The sequence below is a fragment of the Camelus ferus genome, chromosome 33 (assembly GCF_009834535.1).
Source record: "Camelus ferus isolate YT-003-E chromosome 33, BCGSAC_Cfer_1.0, whole genome shotgun sequence".
NCBI classification, from domain to species: domain Eukaryota; kingdom Metazoa; phylum Chordata; class Mammalia; order Artiodactyla; family Camelidae; genus Camelus; species Camelus ferus.
Genome location: NC_045728.1, coordinates 11,374,258 through 11,402,256, shown reverse-complemented (window position 1 = coordinate 11,402,256; position 27,999 = coordinate 11,374,258). Strand labels below are relative to the sequence as shown.

The following is a 27,999-nucleotide window of genomic DNA, read 5'->3' as shown; positions in this document are numbered from 1 at the left end:
GAAGCCGGATTTTTAATTTTCTCTTTTTAATAAAAAGGCACCTATAAAACAGGTCAATACAGTACAGGCAGCACAGAGACCCCCGGAACAAGCCTAAAAATTGTTTCAAAATAAAAACCAAGATGTCGTCTTCACATATTGTATTTATATATTTATATTTATATATATATATTTATATAATGGTACAAAATGGCTGGGGGTGTGGCCATGGATGGAGGGAAGTAGGCTGGCCTGTGGAGTTCACCTTGGAAAGCTAGTCTGGTGGCAGAGGTGGAGGGAGAGGAGAAGGGGGAGGGCACTGGGCCCTTTTCGTACTGACCCCTTTCTCCTCTGGGCAGGAAACATTGAGAGTCAGTTGGAGAGTCTTGGGTCAGGGACGGGGGGCTCATGGGCACAGGGCCCAGGTTGAGACAGGGCAGAAAAGTGTCTGGCGGGAGGGATGGAGGGCAGGTGGCCCCCGAACCCGGAGGCCCAGGCCCTGGCCCCTGGGAAGGACTGGGGGAGGCAGGAGCCCACAGCCAGCCCCGGAGGAAGCGCTTGACCTACTGACAGTGGACCGAGGGCAGCACCAGACTGGGAGAAGTGGGGACAAATTCCCTTTGTATCACAGCTGCCAATGGGAGACCAGGCCCTCAGATCAGGAAGGCTGGGGACGGGGCCACGGCAGAAGACACCTTGTCTAGAAATGGCCCTTGGCCCTGGAGGCAGGGTACGAAAGGCCTCAGCCAGGGAGCTGCCCTGCCACCTCACAAGGCAGAAAGGAAGTGAGAAAAGGAGAAGTGTTTTACTCCTGGGGCCAAGAGGGCAAAACACCCAATCATGTATGGCTTCAGCTCTGACCAGAGGCGGGTGGGGAGCTCTTATGGGAAAGAGCCGGGGGCCGAGGGGAAGGCAGTGGCTGCACCTGGGTGGGCACAGAGCCCTAGGCAGAGGGACCTTGCCAGTGATTGGGCAGGCAGAGAAGTGGATGCTCCCTGCTCCGCGTCCAATACTTTCTCTTTTCCATCCTCAGTGGGTGGAGGCTGGAGGGAGACAGACTGACTTGGCCAAACTCTTTTCCTCCTCCTTTGGTGATAAGTCAGTGGCAGCCTCTGGAAGAGTCAGGGCCCTGGGGGCTACCAGGCCCAGGGCCACTGCAGCAGGCACAGGACCAACCTGGCCCCCGTGGCCCTCCTCCATGGCTCCACACAAGGGGGCCACAGAGCCTCCGCCTCTTCCTCCTTTCCTTCATCCCAGACTGGGGGCCAAGGACTTCAAGTTCTGGCTAAGATGTAGCAGCAGGGGACACTAGACATCCACAGCTGGGAAGCCAGGGCCCCGTGTCACCTGTGTGGGGAAATCCTGAATCCAGAATCACTCAGCAGCAGACAGGCTGCCGCCCTGGGGGTCTCAGCCCTGCTGGGGCTCACCAGGCGGAAGCCTAGGTGGTCTGACCTCAGTTGAGCTGCGGGGTGGTTATGCCATTTCACCGCTGGGGGAGGGAACCAGGATGGTATCCTTTATGGACCCAGAGACACTGAGAGAGTGGGTGGGTGTGTCAGACTGCATGTCCCTGGGTCCAGGGGAATGGAAGGGGCAGTCATTTGAAGAAGGGGGGAGGGTTTCTTTTATCCTTTTTTGTGTGACTTCTATCAAAACACAGAAATACAGCACACGCACAACCCGGCACAAAAGCGCAGCGCTCTATTTACAGCTACGGCTGGCGCCCGCCCACCTAGCCAGCCGCCTGCAGGTCGGGGTGGGAGAGGGGTCAGCCACATGAGCAGGGAGAGAAACTGAGGCAGGATACAGCAGGAAAGACTGAGATGGGGTGGGGAGCAGAGAAACCAAGAGGAAGAAAGTGATGGTCAGGAGGAGACAGTGGCAGGAAGGAAGGAGAGGGACAGAGGGGGACCCCTCCTCTCCTGCTCCCCACCAAGGATACAGGACTCCAAAAGCAAAGCTGAAGAGGGTGGGCACAGAGAAAAGAGGGAAAAATCGAGGCTCTGTAGGGCTTCGGAGTCGTGGGGGAGGGGCAATCCTGGTGGCCAAAACGGAACCAACCCCCATCCCAAATCCCCTACCCAACTCTGCCACTTCCCAAGCTGCCAGCACATCCGGTTTCCACAAATGCCACTCCCCATACAAGCCCCCTCCCACCCCCTCCACCCCACCCCTTGACCCAGGCCATCCCAACACTGGAGGGGAAGTAACTTTTTTTAAGGTTATCATGTTTGCAATATCGCCCCAGCTCCAGCCCCCCAACGGAGACTGCTAGAAGGGCAGGTTGGCCATGCCGCCCGGCGCCGGGAGGTAGCCCATCTGGCTGTCCAGAGACACACTGCGCTGCCGCAGAGGGTGGGACACCATGAGGTTCTGCTGGGGTGGGGGGCCCATGAGGGAGCCCTGGGGGGACAGCATGTGTGGGGGCTGGCTGTAGACCTCACCCCCCACGCCCCGCTGCTTCATCAGCATGAAATTCTGCTGGGTCATGAGGCCTTGTGGAGGGGACATGACCCCCTGGTGCAGGCCATGGGGCACCATGCCCTGCTGTGGGGGCACACCTGTCCTGCCCAGCAAGGACATTTGTCCGGGGTGGCACATGGACATGTTGAGCCCCCGCTGGATGCCCTGCTGGCCCGGGAGGTTGGGGGGCCGTGAGGGAGTCTGCTCCGCCATCATGTTCTGCAGGTTCATGAGATGCAGGTTGGGGGGCTGGGCCTTGGGGGGCTGGTTCTCGCTCTTGGGGAAGTACTGGAGGGTGCTGCTCGGCTTCTCCGAGGGGATGATCCTCGATAAGTCGAACTCGGGGATCCCCGTCGGGGTGGGCCGGATCACCTCGCTCAGCTCGGGGTCGTTCAGCACTGATGCCACCCCAGGGAGCACGCCCGGAGGGTACGCGTCGCCCATGCGCCCAGCCATGCTTTTGCCCATCAGGTGCTGCTGGGGGGGCATGGGGCCTGGCGGCTGGCTGGGCAGGTCCTCTGGGGGCAGGGGCATGCCTGAAGGGTAGTGCTGCTGCAGGCCAGGGCCCCCGCCCCCGCCCCCACTAGGGGCCATGGCACCGTGGGGCTGCTGCAGCCGAGGAGGGAAGGGCATCATCTGGGAGGAGCTGGGCACAGGGCCACAGGGGGCATTCAGGGATTCTGGGCCCCCTGGAGCCATTATCATCGAGTTTTGAGGGGGCCCTCCTGTCCCCTGTGCATTGGGGTGCAGTGGAATGTTGGAGCCCAGAGGGGTGGGGGAGGGCAACATGGTAGGCGGGGGCTCATGGGACAGGGGCTGCTGGCCTGGTAGGTTCATGCCCATAGGGCTCTGGGCAGCAGCTGAGTTCAGGTGCATCTGGTTGGGCTGGTTATTGCTGATCCCTGTGGGGAAAGAGAAATGGGGGTCAGGAAGAATGTGCACCCAGCTGGGGGAGGGTGCTGAACTCAGTCTTTCCCCACTCCCCAGCCAGGCTGGCGCCAGGGGTGAGAGCTTTCACCACTGGCCCACCCTAGTTGCGAGGGAGGGGACTCGAGGTGTTTAGGTTAGAAGCCAAGAGACCCAGGCTCTAGCCCAGTTGGCCATGGACACGTCGTTAGATGTTGGAAAGCCCACTCCAATCTCCGGGCTCGGTCTCACTGAGACAGTGACTGGGAACTGTGTACCGGGACATCATATCCCTACACCCAGAGCCCTTTGGAAGCACAGAGAAGCCAGCATGACCACAGGGATGACTGCTGGCCATGGCCACTCTTCCCACTCCCAGTGCCCGCATCAGCTCTTCTCCCTGTGGCCCCCTTCCTGTCCTCGCACCTGGCCCAGAGCCCTGCGGTGGTGGTGGTGGCGGGGGTAGCAGGGGCCGGTCGGGCAGCAGCTCGTCGTCTGAGGTGGCGATGGTCTTGATGGCATTGTGGTAGAGCGGGGTGGAGCTGGGCATGGCGTACTTGGACATCTGGGACATCATCAGTGACAGGGGGTTCTGGGAAGGCGTGGGGTCTGGGGAGGAAGTGAATGGCAGGCTGGGATTCATGAGGCCGCTGGGAGGGTTGGCGGGAGGCGCTGAGGAGCTGCTCCGGGGGCCGCTAGGCGGGAGAGCACCTACAGAAGCAGGGAGACAGAAAGAGCAGGGGGTGACTGGGAAGGGGAAGATGAACTTGGCTGCTCACCTTGGGGGTTTAGGAAAAGGTCGGTTCTGAAATCTACCTGACTCCTCCAGGCACAGATGTCCCACTCAACAAAGGCCCCCCAGGGTCACTACAGCCCACCCGTCTTCAACTAATTCCTGTAGCCTCAGGGCCCCAGGCAGTGGGGAGATGCCAAGTACGACTGCCCCTCAAGCAGAGACATCCACTGCTGCGTCCAGCACGGATGCCTGAACTCACTCCCCTGGCCCAGCCTGAACGCACCCACCTGGGAGGCTCCCAGGGCCAGAGTCCAGGGCTCGCTTGCCCGGCTCAGTTGACTCACCCTGTTCCATGTTGCTCAGGGTGGTGGAAGAGTTCATGTTGAGAGGCGGCTGCTTGTTCTGGGGGACACCAGGGCTGGGCATGGCTGTCTTGGGCGATGCGACCCAGCCTGGAGAAGGCACCGCCATGGAGGGAGACTTGAGCCTGCTGGGCGAGCCGGTGGGCGAACGGACACTGAGGGAGGAGCTGAGGACCTGGGGCGACTTGAGAGGTCCCGGCGGGTTGGCCGAAGGCAAGGGCACCATCTGTGAGGGAGTCTGGGGTGACTTGAGGTTGGCTGAGGGCGAGGTGACCAGGGGTGAGTGTACCTGGCTAAGGGTGGGTGACTTCAGGTGCCCCATGCCCGGCGAGCCCATCTGATTAATACTGATGGTGAGGTCTGAAGGCCGTCTGCCCAGACCCCGGTTTGGGGCTGAATGCACAGACCCAGGAGGATTGGACGCAGGGGGCAGGGGCATGTGGCTGAGCCGGGTGGTACCCACATTGCCCATGGGCATTGAGCTCTGGTCAGGGCTGAACATGTCTTGAGTATTGCCCATGTCCTGGGGGATGGCTTGATAGGGTCCCTGGCCCCCAGAGAATCCCTGCTGGCCCTGGTTGGGAAACTGCGAGGGCATCAGCATCTTCTGCGGGCCGCCCATCATGCCACTGCTGTTCTGGGCCCGCACCCGGGCCACCTCCTCAGGACTGAGGCCCTGCGGCCCCATCATGTCCCCAGGGCCCCGCATCTTCTGTGACATCAGCATCTGCTGCTGTGGGGTCATCTGCACATTCAGGTTCATGTTCATGTTCATGTTCACATTCATGTTCATGTTGAGGTTGCCCGGCCCCATGGGTGGGTCCACCTCCCTCAGCCCAGACTGCCCCATGGGGGGACTCAGGAGGCCCCGACCTCCACCAAACTCCATGCCCATGGGAGTGCCTGCCAGGCCCTCGCCGCTGGCCATCTGCCCGGGGAACATGGCCGGATCCATCTGCCGGTGTGCCTGCATCATCCGCTCCATCTCCATGCCCTGCCCCATGCTGCTGCCGGCCATGCCCAGGGGGCGCTGCATGCCCATCGACCGCTTCTCCAGCAGCTGGTGCCGCAGCAGCTCCTCGCGAACCCGAGGGGTCATAAATCGCTCAGCTTCACCCTGCCCACCTGGGTAGGGCACTGCGTTCTGGGCAAAATTGCCAGGCCCCCCCATTGGGGGCAAGTCTTCGGTCCAGCCCATACCTGGCCTCACAGGCCTCTGCATGGCACTCATGGGCACCTCCATGGGCATACCCTGCATGCCCCCAAACCCAGGCATCCGTTGCATCTGGTTGCCTGGGAAACGGGGGCCAGGGAAGGGAGGTCCGCCCCGGAGCTGCATGGGATCTTGGACATCCATGGGCCCCCGCAGCTGAGCGCCCATCCCGGGGGGCCACTGATCCCCAGGCTTGCTGTGGTAGGGCGGCGGTGGGCCCCGCACCATCATGCCCCCCATGCCCATCATGTCCTGCAGTGGGCGGCCCCCATGCAGCCCAATCTGCTCCTCCTTCCGCCGCTTCTCCTCGTAGTACTCTTCCTGCAGCTTGCGCCAGGCCACCTGCTCAGGCGTCAGGCTGTCCTGGCCCAGCCTCGGCATCATCATGTTCATCTGCTGCCCCATGTCCCCACCCGGGGGGTGCCCAGGCACTTCGTGCTCCAGCGGTGGGCCCCCGAGGCTCTGTGTCTGCGAAATCATGGATTGCAAGGGCTCCTCGTACTTCTTCAGCCCGCTGGGCGGGGCCGTGGGTGGCTGCTGGGGGGCAGGAGGGGCTTGTGCTGGTGGTCCCCCCTCGCCTGCTCCTCCCGGAGGCCCCTTGAGGAAGGGCTCCGTCTCCCCACTGCGGAGCAGCAGCCGCTCAATGTCTCGAAGCGTCTGGAGGGACCGCTCCCGATGCTCCAGCTGCTCCTTGGACAGGCCCTCAGAGCCCACCAGGCTCCGCTGCCCAGTTTCCGGTGGGGGCCTCCCCCAGCAGGGCAGGGCCCGGGGCACTGCTGGGGTCTCCTCCAGGAGGCAGTGGGTTGCTGGCGGTGGAAGCTGTAGGGGTGTTAGGGTGGGTACCCCCAGTCCCACCGCCCGTGCTGGCAGCTCCCACCGAGTTGGGTGTCAGGTCCTGACCGGTGTCTTCAGGCGGCCCCTCAGAAGGCAGGGCAGGGGGGGCGCTGCCCGGGGCTGGGGGTGGCGGCGGCGGCAGTGGAGGAGGCTGGGACTGCGGGGTGCCTGCTGATGGCGTGCTCAGGGGTAGCGGTTCTGGGGTGGGGGGCACTTTGGGGGCCTGCAAGAGAGCAAAGGCAGAGCATGAGACAGGTAAGGGGATGCACCAGCAATCTGCTGTTCACAGGGCATCTCGCCTGGGCCAGGCACCGCACTTACCTGGTCCAGCTTGGCCCGGGGCACGTTCTGCTGGTGGTAGGCGAGGATGGAGTCCGCCCGGCCCTGCAGCACTGCCTCTGCAGCCCTGCACAGGAGGGTCGGGCACAAACAGCTCAGAGAGGCGGGCAGGAGGGAGCCCCCAGCCTCACCCAGCCCAATCCCAGCCAACCCTGGCCCTCTGCAGGCACTCATTCAGGACCCCAGACCGAGGCACTTACGTGTTGGCCAGGTGGGTGGTGAAGACATACACAAACTGCGACGGAGGCTTTCCAGGGACACCCCCACCTCCGCCCCCAGGGGCGTCGGGCCGAAGGCCTGGTGGGGGCCCATGCGGGGGCCCAGGTGCGCTGCTCTCATTGAGGGGCAGTTGGGCGGCTTGGCCAGGACCCAGCTGTGGGGCCGCCATGGCTGGGTCTGCTACATTACAATCTGCCAGAGAGAAGAGAATAAAACAGGCCCAGATTTAGAGGAGACCTGGTGGGGACCCTCCACCACCCCATCCCAGAGATGCCCAGAAGCAGTGGGGCTCACTGCTCTACAGCTCATGCCCACAGGGTCACTTGGGGTCACAATCTGGAACTTTCACTAGTCTGGTTTCCACACTTACTTGCCTTAGACCAGTCTTTGACAAGGATGGAAACTGCATGGACCATATAGAGAGGAGGGAGAGGGAAAATGTGACCTGTTATGTACAGGCTCCCATGTGCCTGGCATTCTGACAGATGCTTATGGATGTGATTCCCATCTAATCATCACATCCCTAGGAGGAAGGCGTCGTACACTCCACTTGACAGAGGAGGAAACAGTCCTGGAAGGATGATGTTACTCATCCAAGTTGGCACAGCCAGGCAGTGCAGAGCCAGGGTCTGCATCAGAAAGGGGCTGCAGAGCCCTGTGCTCAGCCCTTCTCTGACCCCTCGCCATGGTCTGTGCGTGTGTGAGCACACTGGCCAGGTGAGGGGAGAAGGCAAAGAGCTTGAAAGACCGGTGATTCAAACAATGAATGGGTTCTTTCTAAACCTACTACTAACTGCTTTGCAATCTTATGAACAAGACACTTCCTCCCTCAAAGCCTCAGTTCCTTCATCTGTGAAATGGAAATGCTAACTTCTGCCCTGCAGGGAAGGGTGGGCAGGTTGAAGAAATCTATTTTTACGGCAAGTTCAGAATGATGTCACAAACTGAAAAATTGTTTGGGAAACAGTTACAAAAGCCTGACACACTGGGTTCACTCCTGGGGTAGACTGGCCGCCCTCAGCATCAAGGGAAGTTTTATTCCAGGGTCACAAACTTGACTTTTAAGTCCTAGCCTAGAAAAGACCTACGACTGGTCATTAATGGGTCTAGGTGAATGAGTGGACCCTTTGCCAGGAGTCAAGTGCTGGCCTGCAGACCGTAAGTGATGGCACCCTCAGTTCATATGACGCGAACTGCCCAAAGTTATCTCCCTTGAGCCAGACAGCAGCCATGTCCCCACAAGCCCAGAGTCAGGCCTGGATACAACTTCTCTGACACTCTTACCTCTTAACAGCCCTGTCTCTCCAATTTCACATAGAATAACTGAACCAAAAGTTGGGGGGGTGGTACTTGAGAGCTGACCTCAATGTGTGAGGGCTACCCCAAGAAAGAGGAAGGTGCGTATTCAGTACATAGACCTAGGACTCCTGCATACAAGTTATGGGGAGAGAGGCAGGCTTTACTTCATTAAGGAACTTTCTAGTACAATATTAACAATAATAAAAGCTAACACTGTTTTAAGTGTGTTATATGAATCAACTCATTGATTCCTCACACCAACCCCAAGGGGGAAATGTTATTTTTATAGATGAGGAAACTGAGGCTCTTTCCCAAATTTATGCAAATAGTAAGTGGAAGACCAGGCCATAAACCCAGGGGATCTGATTGCAATTAACCTCTACATTATCCTGCCCCACCATTAAGAACTCTTTGAGAATCTAATGGCAGTATAACTAAGATGGTAACAGTGATCGCCTTGGTATTAGTTACAGGATGTTAGCAATTTCTTCTTTGTATTTCCCCATGTCTTCATGTTTCTACAATGGTCTAATGTTTTAAAAGTGAATTGGAGAGGGTCTGTTCTGGGAAGCAGTGACTGCCCTCATCTGTGACTGAAGGGTTGGGCCAGGGGCTTGTAGACCACCAGTCAGTCCCCTGGGCTGGTGGGGGTGCTGATGGCTGGGACCAGATGACCTTTAAAGTCCCAGTCAGCTGCAGAGGCTTCAGTATTTGATCCCACACATCACCTCCATGGGTACCGTCTGCTCCTTCCACAAACATCGGCTGAGTCTGTTTCCTCCTCTGCATCATCATAACACCCACCTTACAGGGCTGTTGTAAGGATTCAATAAAACAGAGTAGCAAAGTACCCAGCATATGTTTTTTCTTCCTCCTTTCTACTGTCTAGCCTTCGAGAAGTTCACAATTTAACATTCTCTCACTAGTTTCTTATATATTAAATTGTTTCTCCCCACACACAGATGTAAACTTGGAGGGAAAGCATTAGATAAATGTGCATGGGTTTCCCAAGGGCAAGAGTATGTCTGGTTCTCCCCCGTCATTTGTGCAAGGCCCAAATACATGCTGATTAATACAAGAATGAAAGGAGGGGGCATCCACCTATGCCCACTCCTCATCCCGCCGATGCAGTCTGGGTACTCACCAGGAGTCAATCAGAGGTTAGGGAAGGGCGCCAGAGACACAGCCAATGTCTGCTCACACCCAGGCTTAGCAGGACTGTGCAGCAGAGCCAACTGTCCAGCTCCCAGTGATGCTGGACCCTCACTGCCCTCCCTGTATTGACCAGTAGGTGGCAGCATAGGCCAGGAATTCATAGGAGGCGGTGTAGATGGTGTACCCAGGAGAGGCCACCTGAGGTTCACCCTACCCCACCTTGGTCCCTAGGGAGAGGGGGCCACTGGGCACCTAGAAGGCAGGGGCTGAGCTGTCACAGTGCAGGGGGGTACTGAGTCAGAGAAGTGAGATGGGAGAGGAGTTAGCCTGGGCTCCTGACCCTTTGCTCCTTCTTCCCAGGCTCCTCTAAAGCCCTAGGTGAAGAGAGGGAGCCTGCCTCAGGGCAGTATCCCCCAGGGGCACCATGGGCCACAGCATCCTAGCAACAACGGGCACTCACTGTGGGTGGCCCCAATGGGCTTGTCGTCCTCGTCGCTGTCCGGTCCTGAGCACCATTCGTCCCCACTGTATGGCTGCTTCCGCTCCAGTACACAGCGCCGCTTACTCCGGGGTGCCACCTCTGCCCGGGCAGGCAGGGGTCAGAGTGAGTACCCAGAGGCCTTGTCCACCCACATCCAGGGTCCTTCCCAGGCCCATTCTCCCAGATGTCCCACCCCAGAGGGCACTGCCCAGGCCACAGTGGGCACTTTGCCAGCACTTGGCCCCCACCACAACACCATTTGTTTCTGATTTCTCTCTACAGCCCTGCTGCCTGTCTCCCCTCCCCCACCAAGCACCAAGCACAGCATAATCCCCAACCACAACTGGTTCTAATTAGGGCTGGGGGGGAGGGGGAAGCTGCTGCTACTCTTCCAGGCCCCAGTGCTTGTTCCACGGCTCCCACCAGCCAGGATACCAGGAGGTTCCTGGGAGGTGTATGGGTCTGCATCTCGCCCCAGAGCACCTCCCCCCACCATGGGAAAGCAATAGAGAAATGAGACTGACAGGAAGCCCCATCACTCTGTGTGGCCCCTCCGTGGGTAGCACCTAAGGATGAGATATGGCCACCCAATCCTGAGAATAACCAGACTGGTGGGTATGACGGGGTAAGAGAAAGGTGCCCCTGCATAAATGCTGGAGAGGAGTGGGGGATGAGGATTAGACGGAGAGCAGAAAGATGGTCTCTCAGAAAGATGGCCTCACTGTGGAAGATGCTGGGGTCAGAGGATCAGGAAATGGGGTACCTTTGGCCTCTGATTCCAGGGACGGGGTCCCAGCCTCTCGCTGCTCTCCAGAGTCCACAGACACACTCCGCTCCCTCTTCACTTTGCCCTTGAGCGAGCTGAAAGGGGGGACCCCTGTCTGGGGGTTCTTCAGACTTGAGTTGCTAGGTGAGATCTGGTTGGCCTTGGCCCCATGGTTCCCCGCCCCCACGCCCTTCGAGCCCAGGTTGCAGGTGGGTCCTTGGTTCACATTCTGGTGCTGGGATTGGGCCCCGCCATTCCCTGTCTTGCCATGATTGGTCAACTTATTTTCTGGGTGCATTGGCTTGGCTGGGGCAGGGGGGCAGTGGCCGCGGGGAGATAGCGGCGGGCTCCCTGGAGCTTCTCTCCTCCTGGGGTGGGGTAACCTGGGAGAAGGTGGAAGAGACATGAAAAGTTAATCTTGGTAGGGGTGTAGCATGCCTGGATTTTAACTGCCCCATCCTGCCTCACCTAATGGTATGGGAGGAAGGGGATGAGTGGCATCTTAAGACCACCAGCTATTCCCTACCTCCCACCATGGCTCCTCAGACAAGGGCTGATGCCCTTCACCACCTTGGGGAGTGAAGATGGGGCAACTGCCTCTACCCTCCAGACCCCACAATTCAAATGAAAACAAGGGCTTTGCGTTGGCAGAATATACCCGCTTGCCCAGCCCGAGCATCCATCAGACTGCAAGCCTCCACGGCAACCCCCCTCCACTAGCACCTGACCAACACTTAAGCATCCTCTCTTCAAGGGCTTGCCTGTCTTCAGACTCCTTTCAAGGTCCCAAACCTCAACTCCCATGTGTCCCAATATCAGCAAGGAAGGGGCACAGGACCTGAGTGTCACTGCTCATGCCCCAGCCCCATTTCCTTGGGGAAGTGGGGAGAAGTACACCAGAGAGTGGTACCCACTGGTCCAGACAGCTCCCCAGAGCAGGAGGGGAATGCCTGAAGAGGGTCCGCCGGCAGGCCTGGCGGGCAGGCAGGAGAAGGAGAAAAGGGGGAGGGGGCTGGTGTGTGGAGCACACTGAAGCCAAGGATTCCTGCAGCCCAGGCTGCGGGCCCTTTAAGCTCCAGCCCGTTCCCCCCACCGCCTCCCCCTCCCCGGAGACCTATTAATAGCCGCTGGAAAGATCACATCACGGGAGAGGATATTTATCCCCCCTCATTCCACACCAGCTCAGATTTATTTCAGCTCTGCTTGTCCTGCTGCTGCCGCCTGGCCCGGCCTGCCGGCTTCTCCTGGGGAAGGGGAGGGAAGCAGGCACCACCCCTCCCTCCAGCTCCCACCCCCAGCTCGACTGAGGCCAGAGGGCGCCATCGGACCCTACAGTGGGGTGGGTGGGGGTCTGCTCAAACCATTTTTAAAGGAAAGGGCTGGAAGGGACTAGAACAGCAGGCTTAGCTAGTTGCCATTCCTCTCTGTCCCCAGGGCCCAGGCCCTAGAGCTGTGGGCTCCTGCCTCAGGGCAGGCCTTCCCATCCTGACCCCTCCTTTAGCGCACCAGCGGCCTGGAAGCCAGGTGCCCAGGGATGGGGGTCGCTCTCCAAGCCTGCACAGTTCGTCCCCGTCACCACTGGGCCCTTCCCTTCCCCTCACTCCACACACACATCCCGCCCTCCACGACACCCACACACCTTGTCTTGTTAGCCAGGATCCTCATGGCTCCCACACACAGTGGGGCTACGGCCCCTGTGCGTGCCCAGGGCCCAGCCAGGTACTCGGTACTGGAGCAGGGACTGCAGCAACAAGCCCCAAAGAGAAAACTTGTGACTTGGGGAGGGGGTGTGAGGAGGGGAGGGGAGACGGGAGGACTCAACAGCCCTGGGATTAGGGAACTGGAGAGGGTAGGGTGGGAATGGCAAATTTCGACTACTAGTCGGGGTCTCGATCCTAGCGGCCGGTCCTATCCCCATCCCTCCCGCACCTTACCCTCAGGGAGCTTGCAGTCTCTAGCAAGCCACCCCCCCCACCACCGCCCCAAGGCCACAGGGGCAGAATTCACTAGAAGGATGGGCTGCAAAGGTGCCCGCGTGGGGCGGCCGTGAGGCCTGTCAGGCCCCCGGGGGGACTCCAGCTCCCAGACACACCCCTCACCAGCGGGGGGCGGGGGACCCCTGGCGCCCCGGCCCCGGTGCTGCGCCCTGCCCCCGGGCGCCCCGGCGGGGAGGGGGTCGGGGGTGGGGGCGATGCCCCGCCCCCAGCTCGAGGCCTAGCCCGTGCCCATCCCAGCAGGCCCGGGCGGGCAGCGGGAGGCCTGGCGGGGCCCCGGGGCTGCAGCTGGGCTCTTCTGGAGACCAGTAACGCTGGCTCAGATTCCTCCCCGACCGCAAGAATGCAGGAGCCTCCCCTCCCCCCGCCCCTGCACCCCACCCCGCCCCCTTCGGCAGAGCCTGAGCGGAGAGGCAGAGCGAGCGAGCGAGAGAGCCAACGAGCCAGCGAGCGGGAGACGGGCAGGGCTGCAGCGTGCCTCTCCCGGCCCCGCACGCGCCGCACGGACGGACCCAAGGCCAAGTGCGGCGAGGGGCCGGGCGCACGCTGCGGCGGGGCCGAGGTTCGGCCCAGCGCTGGGCGCCGCCAGGCAGGGGCTCTGGGACCCAACAGCACCCGAACTCTGACTCACACATACTCGCAGCTCACACGTGGACGGGGAGACAAAGACACGCACGGAGCCCAGGAAACTAGAGGCGCGCACACGCTGGCTCGCGGACGTGTGCAGAAGGGCGAGGGAGGCGCTGGCCGAAGCAGGAGCACGAAAACAGCCTGGGGCACGTTTCCAGAGGCGGCCAGAGGGCAGAGAGTGAGCGCGCCGACTCATTGAACAGATGAAAAGACTGAGGCCTGGCCGCAAGGGAGCCATAGAAAGTTGAGCCCGGTAGTCACAGAGAAACACACACAGGGCCGTAGGTACACCAAAACAGACTTACACAAACACACAAGACTCGCCCAACCGCCCCCCGTCCTGCCTCCCCGCCCCCTTGACCCATAGGGGGTGGGGGAGGGGGAGGAGTCCTGGGCCTGGAGCTCTGTCCGGGTGACAGGCCCAGCCAGACTCCGGTGCACATTCCCTACTGGAGGCTGGGCTGGGATCTGGGCGTGACTGGGGCAGGGAGGTGGACCCACCAGTGACCCTGTGGGAGCCTAACCCTAACTTAACCCCAGGGTACATTGGCCTTCCTTGCTCCAGCTCTGTCTCCGGGAAGGGAGGCTCCTCAGAGGAAGGTTCCAAAGTCCAGGGCCTGGCTGGGAAGCAGCCTGCTGCCAGCCCCCATTGCCTGCCTCACCAGGAGGAGACCTGAGGCGGGGAGAGCTAGAGGCAGCACCTGAATTAGGGGCATGCCTATGGCAGACATGGGTCTCAGGCTTCCACCTTCACCACCTTACTGACCCTCAAAACTACCTCCCACCTGCAGCGGCAGTGTTACTATCCCCATTTGACAATGAGGAAACTGAGATCTGAGAGAAGGAAGTGACATGCCCCTGGGTCACGTGACAATTACGTGGCAGCACCAAGACCCCATCCCCCTGGTGTTTCCCCTACACTGCAGTGTCATCCCCTTGGAGTCAGGACTGCTCACCTGAGTCCGCACCAGGCAGGTGGGCTTCCCCGCTGCCAGCTACTGGACCCAGCCCTCTGAGGAGGGGCAGGTCAAGGGCCACCCACGTTCCTTTTCTCCTGTTTCCTGTTTACAGCTTTACGGTTTACCTCTCATAATTTGGGAAGGGCTGTTAGAAAATTTGTCCTTTCCTAACTCCCTACTCAGGCCAAGGCCCCTCCCCAGAAGAATCTTGGAGTCCCCATCCCCTCTAGGACTCCACCCCCTCGCTCCCACCCCCCACCCCTCCTCCTGCTGGACGAGCTGAGTCAAGCACAGGTGAGTCAGGACTTTCCCATCTCACACTTCCCCCAACTTTGCCCCTGAGGAGTCTGCCTCAGCTCCCAGAGACCCCCTCCTCCTCCACCCAGAAGAGACTTGGAAGGCCCTGGGGATGGGAGGCAGGGAGGCTGATTTCTGGTGGGTGCAGTTTTTAAGCAAACAGACTGAAGGGGGCTTCCCAGCACCAGGCCAGAAGCCCTTGAGATGGGGGAAGGGAAAGGGATGGAGCTTTGGGAACACACTACTGTGGGGGTAGGGTGGGGAGTGGTGACATGTGCTCACAAACAGGGAGCAGGTGCCAGTCACCTGAGTGAAAGGCCAGGAGCAGACCCACGAGAACGGAGCCCAGGGGCCTGCTGAGACAAAGCCTGCCTGAGATCTTCTGCTCTCCTGGTGCAACTTGGGGGAGGGGTGGGGCAGTGACCTAAAGGTTACAGTGGACCTGACCTCAGCTGGGGGAGGAAGATCAGGAAAGCTTCAATAGATGCCCAGGGCCTCCAGGTGGGACATGCCAGCTCCCTGCTCAACACAGAACTGCCACAGGTACAACACACACACCAGTGGCAACCTGCCTATTTCCAGCTGCCCCCACCTTGAGAACCTCTGCTGGGTTTGCCAGTCTCTTGCCTAGCTCAAAACCCACCCCAAAGAGGCCTTAAGAACAGAGTTGGATGGACCGTGCTTCTACATGCAGTGGGCAGACACCTCCAGAGGAAATGCTAGGAGCCTCTGTGGTGGTTGAAAGGACAGGAACCTCCTGGAAGTATCAGGGGTGGGATCCTTGGCCACTGACTCAGGGAGAGGCAGCCCCCAAGATAACAAGGTCCTAAGGCCCCTTTCTCCTGGGTGTCAGGACTCCTTGGTCCCTAGAAGCTCTCCTCTACCACCCAGGTCACTTCCTCTTCCTGAGGTGGTGACTCAGCCGGGTGGGGAGGTCAAGGATTCAGAGCGTAGCAGGAAATCTGCTCAAGAACCAAGGTATCGCTCTGGGACCCTCTGTATGGGGACTTCCAGGCTTGGGGGGCCTTCCCCTCACCCAGGTCCCTAGCAGCTCTCTCCACTTCCCCCCACCTCCTGCCAAAGGAGACCATGCAAATTAACCATTTTTGTCTGGGAGTTTCCAGTCCACCCCACCTGCAGCCCCAGGGTAATGTCAGGTAACCCCAACCCCACTGGGACATGGAAACTCCTGGCCCCAGACCTTCCAGTCTGGGGTCTTAGCGTGCTTCCAGGGTAGAGGGGAGGATTGTGCTCTTCTGGACACCACAGGCATAAGTGGCATTGTCTGGACAAACCAGAGGTCCCTTCACTTGGCTCTTGTAGCCAGTGCCCATGTGGCCAGGCCCCAGGAAGCAGTTGTGCCCTGGCAGTGGGGTGCCCCCAAAGGCTACTGCCCAATCCCTGGCTGCTCCCTCCCACATGGGGAGGGGGAGGAGGTGGGGGGGCACAAGGAAACAAGACAGGGCAGGAAGCCCAGGCAGGCGGCGGGCACTCTGGGCCAGGCACAAACAGCCAACACAGGAAACCACAGCCCACCCCCGCCCACCCCACCCGCCCAAAGCTCTGGGAGAAAGGAGTGCCAAAAGCCTGGTGCCCCAGCAGGGGCAAAGGCCAGGGGTTAGCCCGAGGGCAAGGGAGGTGCAAGAAGCTCTCCAGCCCTCTCTCTGCCCCAGACCCTACCTGGGGAGGGGGAGAGGAAGCCAGGCTGGCAGGGATGGTGCTGCCTCTTTAAATCCACCGAAATCCTGAGCTAGGCCCAACCCAGCTCTGGTTTCACAGGAAGGAAAGGAGCTCAGGAGCCAGTAGGGCAGGCGGTGGTGGCTGGAATTAGCCCCACCGGCCCAAATATATCTGGTCTCCGCCTGCCACCCTACTGGCACTTCCTGCCCCCTGGCACCTGCACCACCATGGGGGTGGGAGAGGGTCTAGGGGTGACTCCCTACTGGGCAGGAGACCCCAGTCTCTCGGAGATGCCCCACTGTTGCTGGGTACACGTGGTGGGAGGCGATGATGGCCCAAGCCCGGATTCCCAGAGGCAGGAATGGGCAGGGTAGCTCCCTGTGGGCCCTCACCTGGCTTCTGTCCTCCAAGGGGTTAATCTGGCCCTTTTTTGGGGGGGGATTAGGGGTGGCCTAGGAACCTCCTCCAAACTGCCTGGCGGCCAGGAACAATGGGGCCATTGTGGCGGGAGTGGAGTGCGGGCAGACTGCTGGCACGGGCTGCACACCACGGGGCGGGACCTCACCCAACGCCCCGCCTGCCCGCTGAGCCACTCTCTCCCCCAGGTACTGCCAGCGTCAGAGACATCCTTCCCAGCCCCCTCACCTCGCTGGCCTGGCCCAAACTCTTGGCACCAGCAGCACCTGGAGGGCCCTCAAGCTCTGCCCACGTTGACATCCAGACTGCCATGACCCTACAGGAAGCAGGGGCATGTGGGCCAGGACAGGGTGGGGGTAGGGGCTGACGAGACAGGATGTGTGCCTGTGATCCTCCTGCAGGGAAGACAGGAAGGCCAAATGGGGTTTCTGGTGTCAGTCCTGGCACCCTCAGGCAAGAAGGGCTTAGGGGATTGGGAGAGCAGTGACAGGCAGGGTCCCCTGCCCCCAGTCCTCCGTTCCCACACTCATTCCATAAACCTGCTCCCTGAGGAGGCCCAGTCCCAGCAGCCTCGCCCTCTGGGACCCTGGCAGGCAGTGTGAGTGATGCAGGGGAATGAGAACTGGGTTTGCAGTCAGGCAGACAGGGTACCAATCACATCCCACCCCTTCTGAGCAACGCGACCTGGTCCATCCCTTCAGCACGCTGAGCCTCAGTTTCCTCATCCACAAAATGAAGATATATTTATAGAGTGAGATCCTGATAGTGAAACTGTCCTCCAGCTATGACATGTTCAGCCCTCAACAAACCACCTCTGGCTGTGGTGTCACCTTCCTTACCACCTGCATGGCACCCAAATACTTGGGCGTTTGGTAAAGATAGGCACTGTCCAGATATTTGCCCTTGTGTATCCAAGGGAACAGGGACCGTAGGCATCATCTCAGTGATACCGAGTACAAAGACTTGGCTCTTCCTCTGTCTTCACAGAGGCCAGCTCCCTCGGCTCGCACTCCCCTGGGCATCACTGGGGTTATGACATACACTCAAACGCAGAGCATGAACCCAGAGAGCAGTTATCCACCCTCTTAGCCTCCGGGCTGTCTCAAAACCCCAAGAGACAAGCAAAGGGGATCTTCCTTTCAACAGTGGCCTGAATCCCCTCCACCAGCCACCTCTCCCCGCCCCAGCCCTTGGCAGTCTTCCTGCAGGGTCTGGGCTGGGAGAAAGCTGGAGTCTACTTTCTGTCATGAACTTCTTTCAAGAGTGGAGGGTCTGAGAAAGAAGAGCAACAGGGACGTGCTGTTTTGGAAGCAGAGGTCAGGGAGAAGACCTGTCCTCTTCTCAACCAGAGAGGGCTGTCCCTCTCAGGGTGGCTCCACAGCCCCCAAAGGGTTAACAAGGCCCTAAAAATAACCTGCTCCCAGCAGGACCCACTGATTGGAACCCTCCAGCCATCTGTTCCCATTTTCTCCTGCTCACATTGGAACATCTGAAACCAGCCCCAGAGCCCCAGCCCAGTCCCAAAAATAGCCCCAGCCTGCCCAAGGAACAGGCCCCAGGGGCTGGGCACAGGCAGCATGGCTAGCCCAGCAGTGAGACATGGCCCAGGCCAACACTGAGCCCTCACTCCCAGGCCCATGGAAGGGAGGTGTCCTCTCTGGTCCCAGAAAGAGATGATGAGTAGAGCCAGGGGCCCCAGCCCACCCTTCTTGGTACCAGGCCAGAGAAGGTACCTGTTAGCCAGTCCCAGGTCTCAGACCCAGGAGCTCTGGTCTCCCAGGCACTTTGGCCACATCTAAATCAACTTTCTCCTAAGATTTGGATACTCACTCCCAGAAGATCCAAACCACTTGTCTGCAGAGCTTCCCTCCCCTGGGCATCCCACCCCTGCTGCCCACTCCTGGGCTCCCCACCCAGAATTTCCCAAGCCTTGGCCCCTCCATCATCTCACTCCCAGCCCAGGGTCTTTAGGAGCCTTGCTCACCCGAAGTTACTCAACATTCTCCCCTGGCCTGCCCCAGGGCACACAGGGTGGAAACAAAGCTTTTCCCAGCCCTGCTCACACTCACCCATGCAGCAGAGGAGAGGATTCTGGGGATGTCCTCTGGATGCAGTGGATGCTGATATGACCCCACCCCTCCTCTGGACTTCAGGATGTCTCCTTCCTGCCCATCTGTGTGCAGCAGGTGCCAGGCGTGCCCATCTGGGCTTCTATACATATCACAGGCCTGGGCCCTGCCCTGCCACACTCAGGGAAAATGCCCAGGCAGGGTCCACGGAATCCAGGGAACCCCAGGCCCCAAGGCAGACTTAACAGCTGTTATCCATGTCACAGCTCCACATTGCCACTTTTCTCCCCAAGGAAGGTCCCTGACCCCTTGGCCAGGAAAGAAAGGAGGCGGCCATTTATGCCATTTAAGGACAGAGTGTCTTAGTGATTGTTCATACTGGTGCAGGAACAGAGCAGCAGGGGATGGAATAGTGGGAGGGGTGCTGAAGCTGATCTGAGCTAATAGTCTCAGGGAGGGAGGGCTCAGCCCTGAGAAGTGCTGGGAGATGGGGAGGGAGACAGGCCCTCAGTCCTTAGACCCCTCTCCAGGTCCACAGCTATTTGACAAACTTTCAATCAAGATGTCAGCCAGGCCCAACAGTGGGGAAAATGAGGCAGCAAGAAGATAAGTCTGGAAAGGATATCTCTTCCTCACCTCCCACACTCCTCCACCCACTTCAACTCTTCCCCTGCTAAAGCCCCTGGGAGTGGCATGAGTTCCTGTGAAGAGCTATGACTAATAATAATGGGAGAATCTCTAATATTTATTGAGCATTTGCTCTGTAACATAACGCTGTCCTGAAAGCTCCACATGCATCATCTAATTTAACCCTCAGAACAACTGTACAAGAATGTACTCTTATTATGCCCACTTTACAGATAAGAAAACTGAGGCACAGGGAAGTTAAGCAACATGCCTAAGGCACACAGTCCAGTAGTAGTAGAATCAGAATCTGAACCCAGACACTCCAGCAACTGGGCTCTTAACCATTTCATAATACAAGTTCACCCTGGTATCAGCCCTCTGTGACGAAAGAATGGATGCCTCACTCCCTCATCCCACGCGTTCCCTCCAAGCCCGATGAGCACTAGGTCCTAGCTAGAGGCCACAGTTCCTGCCCAGTGAAGAGATCAAAGAGAGGCCATCACTCCCCACCCCCTTGACACAGGTGCAAGGCCCACTGGTGCTCTGAGAGCAAAGTTATTGGGCAGCCCCAGCCCCACCCACCCCCCATCCGTTACATCTTCACCCACCTGGTCCCTAAGAGTCTGGAGAGGGAGCAAGGCAAGTTACCATGACAACAGTACAGGCCCCTGCTGAGAGAGGCCCAGAGGCCTGAGCGGAGTCTGTGGCCCCTTCCACTCTGCAGGTGGGGGTCAAAGGTCAAGTGGGACTCCCCAGTGAGTGTGGAGTCCCTGTCCCCCTACCTGCTCAGCCACACCTGTCACTGTCCCCACTTTTTTCATTGCCTGAGTTGGAAGTAGGACCACTTCCTCCCCATCCCGGAGGGTTAGTGGCCTCCAGCAGGGAGGGTGGAGGGATTGGAAGCTCCTCCCTCCTGAGGACAGTCTAGGAGAAGTGCCTCCTCCCAGTCCTCCACTTTCTCCAGCTTTCCCTAGTCAGACCAGGAGCCTAGAGGCGTGTTTGTTGTGAATTCAGGGAGTTGTTGCTAAGTAAGGAAGGAGGGGAGGGAGGGAAGGAGGGATGGGGGTGGCAGTAGGGAGAAAGCATGCGTATGTGTGCGTGTATATGTGTGTGTGTGTCTAGGGGCGAGGGCAGAAACCACATTACCGTGGCTGGTAGCCACCCTGGCTTTGACTCAGCCAGCTGAGACCAAAGCCAGCGGGCGAGGGGGAGCAAGCAGTGGGGATGACCAGGAAGGAAACCGTACCTTGCCCTCCAGGGGTGACTGGACTGGGGCTCCCCAGCTCCCAGCCCGGCTGGGGCTTTCACTGGAGCTTTACCAGGCGCTTTAACCCTTCCTGCCCTGGCCCCGCCCCCTTCCCCTACCGGGTTCCAGGTTGTAGGCTGTCAGCGCCCCCTCCTCTGGGGGGAGGAGAATGAAAGGAGAAGTGGGGGCAGAGAGCCAGGAGGAGGGCGCCCAAGACAAAAAGCCAAGCAGGAGGCTTCTGCAGAGGCAGACAGAGCTGAGCGAGGCGGCTGTGAGGACACACAAGCACACAAACCTCTCACCTCAGGATAATGCGGGTCGGGCTCAGGCTGGAGGGTGTGATCTGGGATGGGGCTCCCTGTGGAGAGAGGGTCACAGCTAGAAGCCCCAGGCCAGCAATCTGTGCCCCTGTTCCTCCCATAACCCCAGCCCCACCCCCAACACGCACACCACTAAACATGGACACACAGACAGGGCCTGCAGCTCCAGGAAGTCCCTGAGCTACTTGGACACCAACCCCCCTCCACGACTTCTGTGGATTGGCTGGAAGCCAGGCCTGACCCAGCTCCCCCACCACACTGCTCCCCCTCCCTCCCCTGGAAGCAGGAAAGAAGGCACTGGAGATGCCTTAGAGCTCCCTCAGAGCTCGGCCCCACAGGGAGAGAGGGGGGCAGATGACTCCCACGGCCCCCGCCTGAGGACCTGGGTGGAGGGATGGACAGGGAGGCCTGAGGACCCCAGCTTCCAGCACCAGCCACCCTGGGGTTACCCTATGTCAGGAAGAAGAATGGGGTGGGTCCTATGTCCCTGTGTGGTCTCCTTGGTGACACCCCTTGTCCCCTGGAGTCTGGGGACCAGGCCTGGCTGGGAGGGCCTGGGGTGAGAGAATCAGGCTTAGCAGTTTAGTAAGAGGGGGCTGGGTGAAGCTCCCACAGGCAGGCGGGAGGGAGGCTGGTGGCTGGGCTCAGTTTGTACTGGGGGTCAAAGGGGAGTTCTTTTCCGAAGAATTCTGGGAGAGACGCCAACTAGAGCAAGCTGCTAACCACCCCTCCCTCTCTCTCTCACTGCGCTAGTGGGGGGGGGGGGATGTCCCTGCCAACCAGACTTAACCCTCTCTAGCCTGTGCTGCTCCCAGGCCCCGGATGGGGGAGTTGAGGAGGGGACCTCCAGCCAAGCTCAATTTTCAGTTCTAGGTGGCAAGCACAGGGCACCTGCCAGCACATGGTACCACATGGCCCCATCTGGTACTGCCCTGCCCTACCGCCACCTGGGTGACTTTTCTGGGCTCATCTCCTGAAGGTGTCTGCAGTGACGTGTGTGTGCGTGTCTCAGAGACAGAGATTGAGAAACAAACTGAAAATTCCTTGCCAAGGTCCTCCCCCTGCTGGGTCACTGAGCACTGTACCAACCTGTGCCTCTACCCCTCCCTTCCTCCCACTGCATCCTGGGACCAGAGGCCACTGGGGGTGGGTAGTGGGTAAAGCGACACCTGCCCACCTCCTGCTGCTGTCTCCATAGGCCCTTGGCTCTGACAAGCAGCCCCTGCCCCAGCCCTCTTCTTCTTCGCTGATTTGCTACAAATGCTTCTAGAGGAAAGTATTCAATTATAGCCTGAGATCCCAGGATGAGAAATTGAGTCATAGCGAGGTATCAGGGGTTCCAGTGCCCGCATCCCATGCAAATATAAGTCTACTAATACCACTCCTGCTTTGGAAAAAAAAAAAAAACAACTCCCTCACGACCCCCTCCGCACCAGCAACCTCTCCTCCTGTAGAAGGCTGTCTCACTGCAGAAGGAAGGAATAAGATTAGACATCAAGAAGCAAGAAGGACTTCCCAGGATCAAGGCTACGGTGGCAGATGGCCCCAAGCCAAACACTTCATATTTCTGGGGCAGCACATCACACCCCCACCCCTGAATTCCAGGCCCCTCTGTCTGCTCAAATTCGCTCAGGCTGCGAATTTGAGTGTCTTGTCTTGTCTCGCTGTCTGCCCCTAGCTAGAGAAGTCAACTTTCCTGAACTTTAAATTAGCCACCAAGCTCCCAGGTCTAATGTGGCTGGTTGTTTCTTGCCTCCAATGAAGCAAATGATCCCAAGGGTAGAGGGTGAAGTCCCCTTCCCCAGCCCTTTCTTTAGAGCACTGGGCCTCCCTGTGACAGCCCCTAGGACAAGAAAAGGGTGGACTGGTAGTGTTGGGACCCTTCCAGGTGCTAGGTGTCCCTGAGGGGCAGAGGAAGAGAGCCCAGCCCTGGGGGCAGTTTATCCCCAGTGTTCCCCACTGTACCACTTTCTCTCCAAGGACCACAGACCTATCAGAAGTCTTGGCCCCACTCCAGAAAACCTCCCTATCAGAGGACGGAGGACTCCATGTCCCAGGGAGCTCCGAGGAGACCTTCGCCTACACACCCCAGAAGCGGTTCTGAGGGAGGAGGAGAGAGGTAGGAACAGAAAGGGAGTGCAAAAGTGTGTGCAGACACACATGCAGCAAAGGGACACAACCCTGAGCACACACACTCCTCAAATGCTCCCAGACACATGCACCTGAGAGAAACAGACACATTCCCAAAGACAAACATCCAGGATACCTCTTTAAAACAACCCAAACTCCCCCAAAATGGCTCCTTAAGACCCATAGAGGCTCCTATCCTGATAGAGAAGGCCCAGGAGAACCAGGAAACACAAAAGACATCCGCCAGTCAAACAGAACTGCCCACAGACAGAAGACAGACCCCCAACACACACATGGAGCAGTGTGCACATGGCCATGTGCTAGCACGCAAACTCACACACACACCCGGGCAATGTACAGCGTGAAGTCAGATTAGAGGACTAAACTCTGGGCTAGTGGGGAGGAGGGGAGTCACAGGGGGGTGGAGAAGTACGCAGGGATTTCAAAACAATCCTAGTTTCGAAATGCTGGAAATGCTGGATTCAGGGCCATTCCCAGTTGAGGCTGGGGGTGGAGAGTGAGGGGGAAGGGGAAGACAGGCCAGCATGGGGCCACAAGCCCATTGGAGGAGGGGCTTGGACAGAAGGCAGTCCCTGGGGAAGGGGGACTAGGCCAGACACCAAGGTTAGGAGGGGCAGGTGGCCCAGGGCCAAGCAGGGAGGGCCTGGGGTGGAAAGGAGGCAGAAGAGAGGCCTCTGAGTTAGCCACTGACTGGAGAAGTAGGGAGAGGAGGGAGGCCGCCCTTCCCCTCAGGACCAAGAGGAAGGGGGAAACTGCCTGGGCCCTTTCCCCTACCCACGGGCAGCAGCGAAGGTGGCCACTTTCTCCCCTGGAGTGGCAGGCTGGCTCCCCTTCCCCACCAGCTAGCAGAGCCCCAAGGCGGGCCTAGAGCTCAGGAGTCAGAGAGTGTGGGAGGACAGCGAGGGCTTGCAGGGGTCAGGGACCTTCCACGGGACCTAGGAGCACCCCCCCCCCCAGCAGCCCGCAGTCAGGGCAGAGTGTGGGACATCTCCCTGGGAACCCAGGGCTTCCCACCTCTCCATGAGGGTAGTGGTGCCCGCAAGGAGGCTCAGGCAATACAGCATACCCCCACACCCAGGAGGTCACCCCTCTCCTCCCAGGGCAGCAGAGTGTCCTTACTGCCCCTCCCCCCACCTCCAGGGAAAGTCGGCAGCTCTCTCCCAGGGAGGGGAGGTCAGGCCAGGCTGGGGGTGGGGCTCTGGAGGCCTGGACCTGGCACCCAGCAGAGGAAATTCCAGGCTATAACTCCAGGCTGCCTTCAGGGCGGCCCATCCAAGGGACAGGCAGCCTTCAGTGCTGTGGCTTCCTTCACCTAGCCCCTCAGCTCCTAGCCGCTGGCTACCTGGTCCTCGAACTGGCTCCAGCTCCAGCTCAGGTAGTCAGAGGGTGGGGCCTGAGGAAACGGAGCCTCCACCAGCCCCATCCTGGCCCTTTGGCCAGTCAGAGCCTCTAGATCCCTGGGGGCAGCCCCCACAGTGTGGCTCTGGGTGGGCAGCTGGCGGAGCTGGCAGGCAGGGGCACAGATGCCAAGCTAGAGCAGCTAGGTGCTCAACAGGTTGAGCCAGTCCCCGGAACAGCCAGCCCCACCCCAGGGAGAGCAGGCCTGGCAGAGGCTCCCTGCCTGCGGCACCCAGCCTGTACCCGCTTGGCTCCCACGGCTGCCCACTTTCCCACGGTGCCATCCCCTCTGCCCCCTCCCCCCAAGGTCAGCACTCGAGCAGTACCCAGGACTCCTGGCACAAGGAAAGGATGCCGTTTCCCCATCACCTCTGGGGTGCCCAGGCTCTTGGAGTGCCTCATGACCAGCAACCAAGGAGCCCCAAGAAGAGAAAACATGGCATCAGGCCAACCAGAACCCCAGAGTGCCCCCTCCCTCCTTGCAGACCTCTTCCAGTCCTGGGCAGACTGGACACTCAGACACCCTGGCTCCCTGCAACTGGCCCCCTGGGGCGCTGGGACAGAACTTCAGCCTGTGGCACCAGAGGCAGTATGGGGTGCCCCCAGCTCCTGTCTTGGACTCCCTGGAGGAGGGGCTGCTGAGCTGGGTGACTGCTGGCTCCCTCCACTCCCACCAGAGCTGCTGCTGCCTGCAGCCCTGGTCCTTCCCTTCCATCCCACTCCTGGGCTCCTTGGAGCTCCATCCCAGCCCCTCCCCCTGCAGGCAGGCAGCCCCCGTTGCAGGCATCTCCTTTAATCTAAAGCAGGTGCCAGGCATTCCAACCTTTGCTGAGTCGACATTGCCACCCACTAGGCCTCTGCCCAGAAGGCTACTGCCCTGCCTGTTGATGGAACTTGAGTCCCCAGCCCGTGCTCCTGCCTAACTCAGGTACCTAGAAATTGGACGGAGGCAGGATCTATCTAAACAGAGTCATGGGAATCCAACACAGACTCAATAAGCAAGTTTACTAGGTCCCACCTAACTACTGTTGTGATCAGTTGTGGACCACCAATCCTACTCCAAGACTCTGTAATCTCTTCCCACCTGGACCCTCAACCTCAGTAATTAGAAACTCACTCTGAGCCTCCATATGGACCTCCAGAAACCATCTCCAGCATGGGCCCCTGCTACCCCAAGTGCAAGAGTTACCCTGAATCCAAGATTATAGGTATTCTCCCCATCATGAGCACACTTTCCAACATTAACTCCCACCCCACCCCAATCAGGAGCAACACAGGTAAGCAGAGAACCTCCAGAAGACTGGCCTTCCAGGCTTGGTTCTCCAAGGCCAAGGAGCCTGATCAGCTGGGGGAGGCAGCACCTTCATCCTGACTCCAGACTCCCCCTGCCCCTTCCCTTCCTCTCCCATTCTCACCCTGTCCTGAGGCTTCTATCAGCAGGCGCCTCAGAGCTCATACCAGCAAGACAGGGCCTGAACATGCTCTTCCCCTGGGGCCATGAAATCATGGTCCTGACCCAGAGAAGGCAGCCAAGCCGGTGCTGGGGGCAGCTGACAAGCCAGGTAGTCCCAGCCAAGAAGTGGCCGCTCCTTGGAGAGGCTGAGGAGGGGAGAGAACAAGAGGAGTGGAAGCCCACCCCGGCTGCAGGTCTCATTCGGAGAGCTGCCCAGAGGCATCAGTAGGGTTACAGCAGATAGTGTGAAGACAGCTTTCCTAGATAAAACAGGAAACCAGGGGCAAAGATCAAGTGGGCCTCCAAGCCCCTTTCCCAGGGCTCACTCACACACCCAGCTCACCTCTCCCAGAGCAACACTTTTCCTCCCTGCAACAGAGGCCCCCCAGACACAGACACAGACACACACCCCAAGCAGCAGACAGAAGGAGGGAGGAGGGGGTGTCAGAAAAACCCGGAAGGAAGGAAGCTGGACAGACAGACAGAAGCTGATCCTGGCTTCACTGCTCCAGAGAGACACCCTCCAGACTCCCAGACTGTGAGGGACACTCTTCTTCTTAGCTCCCAAGAGGGAGAAGGGGAAAGTAGAACTCAGTCTCCCCTAAAACCAAATTCCAGCAGCCCTGGGATACCCCAGCCAAGCAAGAAAGCCCTAAGCCTCCCTTGTCTTTCCCCCATTCCTCCCCTTCGCTCTTCCAGACCAAGGCAGAGGCTGCCTCCCCTTAGCAGTGCAGGGACACCTCCAAGGACCTGTGTGACTGCCCCCCCCCCCCAGCCAAGCCCACACCACTAAGAATCCTTGGCAGGGGAGACTCCTCCAGTCACAACCCCTGCTGCTCCTTGGCAGTGCCTGGGGGCAGAGGGTGACCCTCAGCAATCCCCAATCCCAAGGCACCTCCTTCTGGAGAATCCTATCAGCTAGGAGAGGAGTACTGGGGTGCTGAGACCCAAGGGGCTGGTAAATCTGGGAGGGGGACTACATCTCCCAGAAGCCCCCAGGGCAGGGTTGCTGCTCCAGCTGGCCCAAGGCCGGCCTTGTTCTCTGCGCTAGGGGGGCAGGGTCCCCAGGCTGCCCCTAAGCCCTCCCCACTGTGCTCTGGGGCTGCCAACCTGACTGGGGGACCAAGAGTAGCCTCCACTAGCCCTGGGGGCATTCCCCACCCATTAAACAGCCCAGGGGTGCGTTCCAGACGGCAAGAGACTATCATACTGCGTTCCCCCTCCCCAATTCGAATTGGATCTTCCTCCTCGCGCCTCTGCTGGCCTGGCATGACTTTCACCCTCGGCCCCAGCCCACCCCTCACCTCGCGCTGGTCGGGGGTCCTCACGCCAGGCAGGAGCTGGACGCCATGACCAGGTCAGGGTCGGCGGGTGGATTGGGGTCCTCCTGCTCGCCAGTTGGAGGTGCGGAGAGGGGCGGGCAGGCGGTGATCTTTTGATCCTGGACGCCTTGATCTCAATACCAGCCCGGCCCGGGGAGTATCCGGGGGTCGCTGGGCGCCTGGGTTCCTGCCTCCCAACCGCGGAGCATGGTCGTGGGCGCCGGGCAGCCGCGGGAGAGAGCGCACACCCACCCGGCCCGGGGCTCGGGGCTGGGGTCTCGGCCCCGAACCTCACGGCTCCGGCTCCTGCTCCTCCTCCCTTCCTTCCTTCCTTCCTTCCTTCGCCTCCTCCTTTCACTTTCCCCGAGGCCCGCGGGGACGGCGGGCGCGGGGCGGGGAGGGGGCTGTCTGGGCGCTTATTGTTGGTGGGTTGCCGAGGGTCCGAATCGCAGCCCCCGGGCGGCGCGGCGCCGGGGGACCCAGGCTTGCGGGCGTCCGGCCGGCTGGCTCCGGGCAGCGGCGGTGGTGCAGCGGCCCCGAGTCCGGGGCATGTCCGGCCACTGGCTCCGCCGCTCGCCGCCGCCTCCCCGGGCTCCTCTGCGCTGCCGGAGCCTCGCTCGCCCCTCCACTCGGCTCCGCTCCCCAGCCTGAATAAGCATCGGGGCTCTCTGGCTGCCTCCT

At 59.7% G+C, this 27,999-nt stretch overlaps 1 protein-coding gene across 1 annotated transcript; it reads right to left on the bottom strand.

Annotated features, from left to right (window-relative positions):
- Positions 1-9: 9 nt before the first annotated feature.
- BCL9L (BCL9 like) lies at positions 10-27,999 on the bottom strand. Its single transcript, XM_032472571.1, is given in 11 exon segments — positions 10-3,347; positions 3,778-4,062; positions 4,432-6,404; positions 6,406-6,719; positions 6,818-6,902; positions 7,036-7,246; positions 9,969-10,088; positions 10,753-11,138; positions 12,395-12,496; positions 20,977-21,032; positions 27,301-27,999. Coding segments are annotated over 9 exon segments (4,494 nt in total). The 5' UTR covers positions 12,421-12,496; positions 20,977-21,032; positions 27,301-27,999; the 3' UTR covers positions 10-2,253.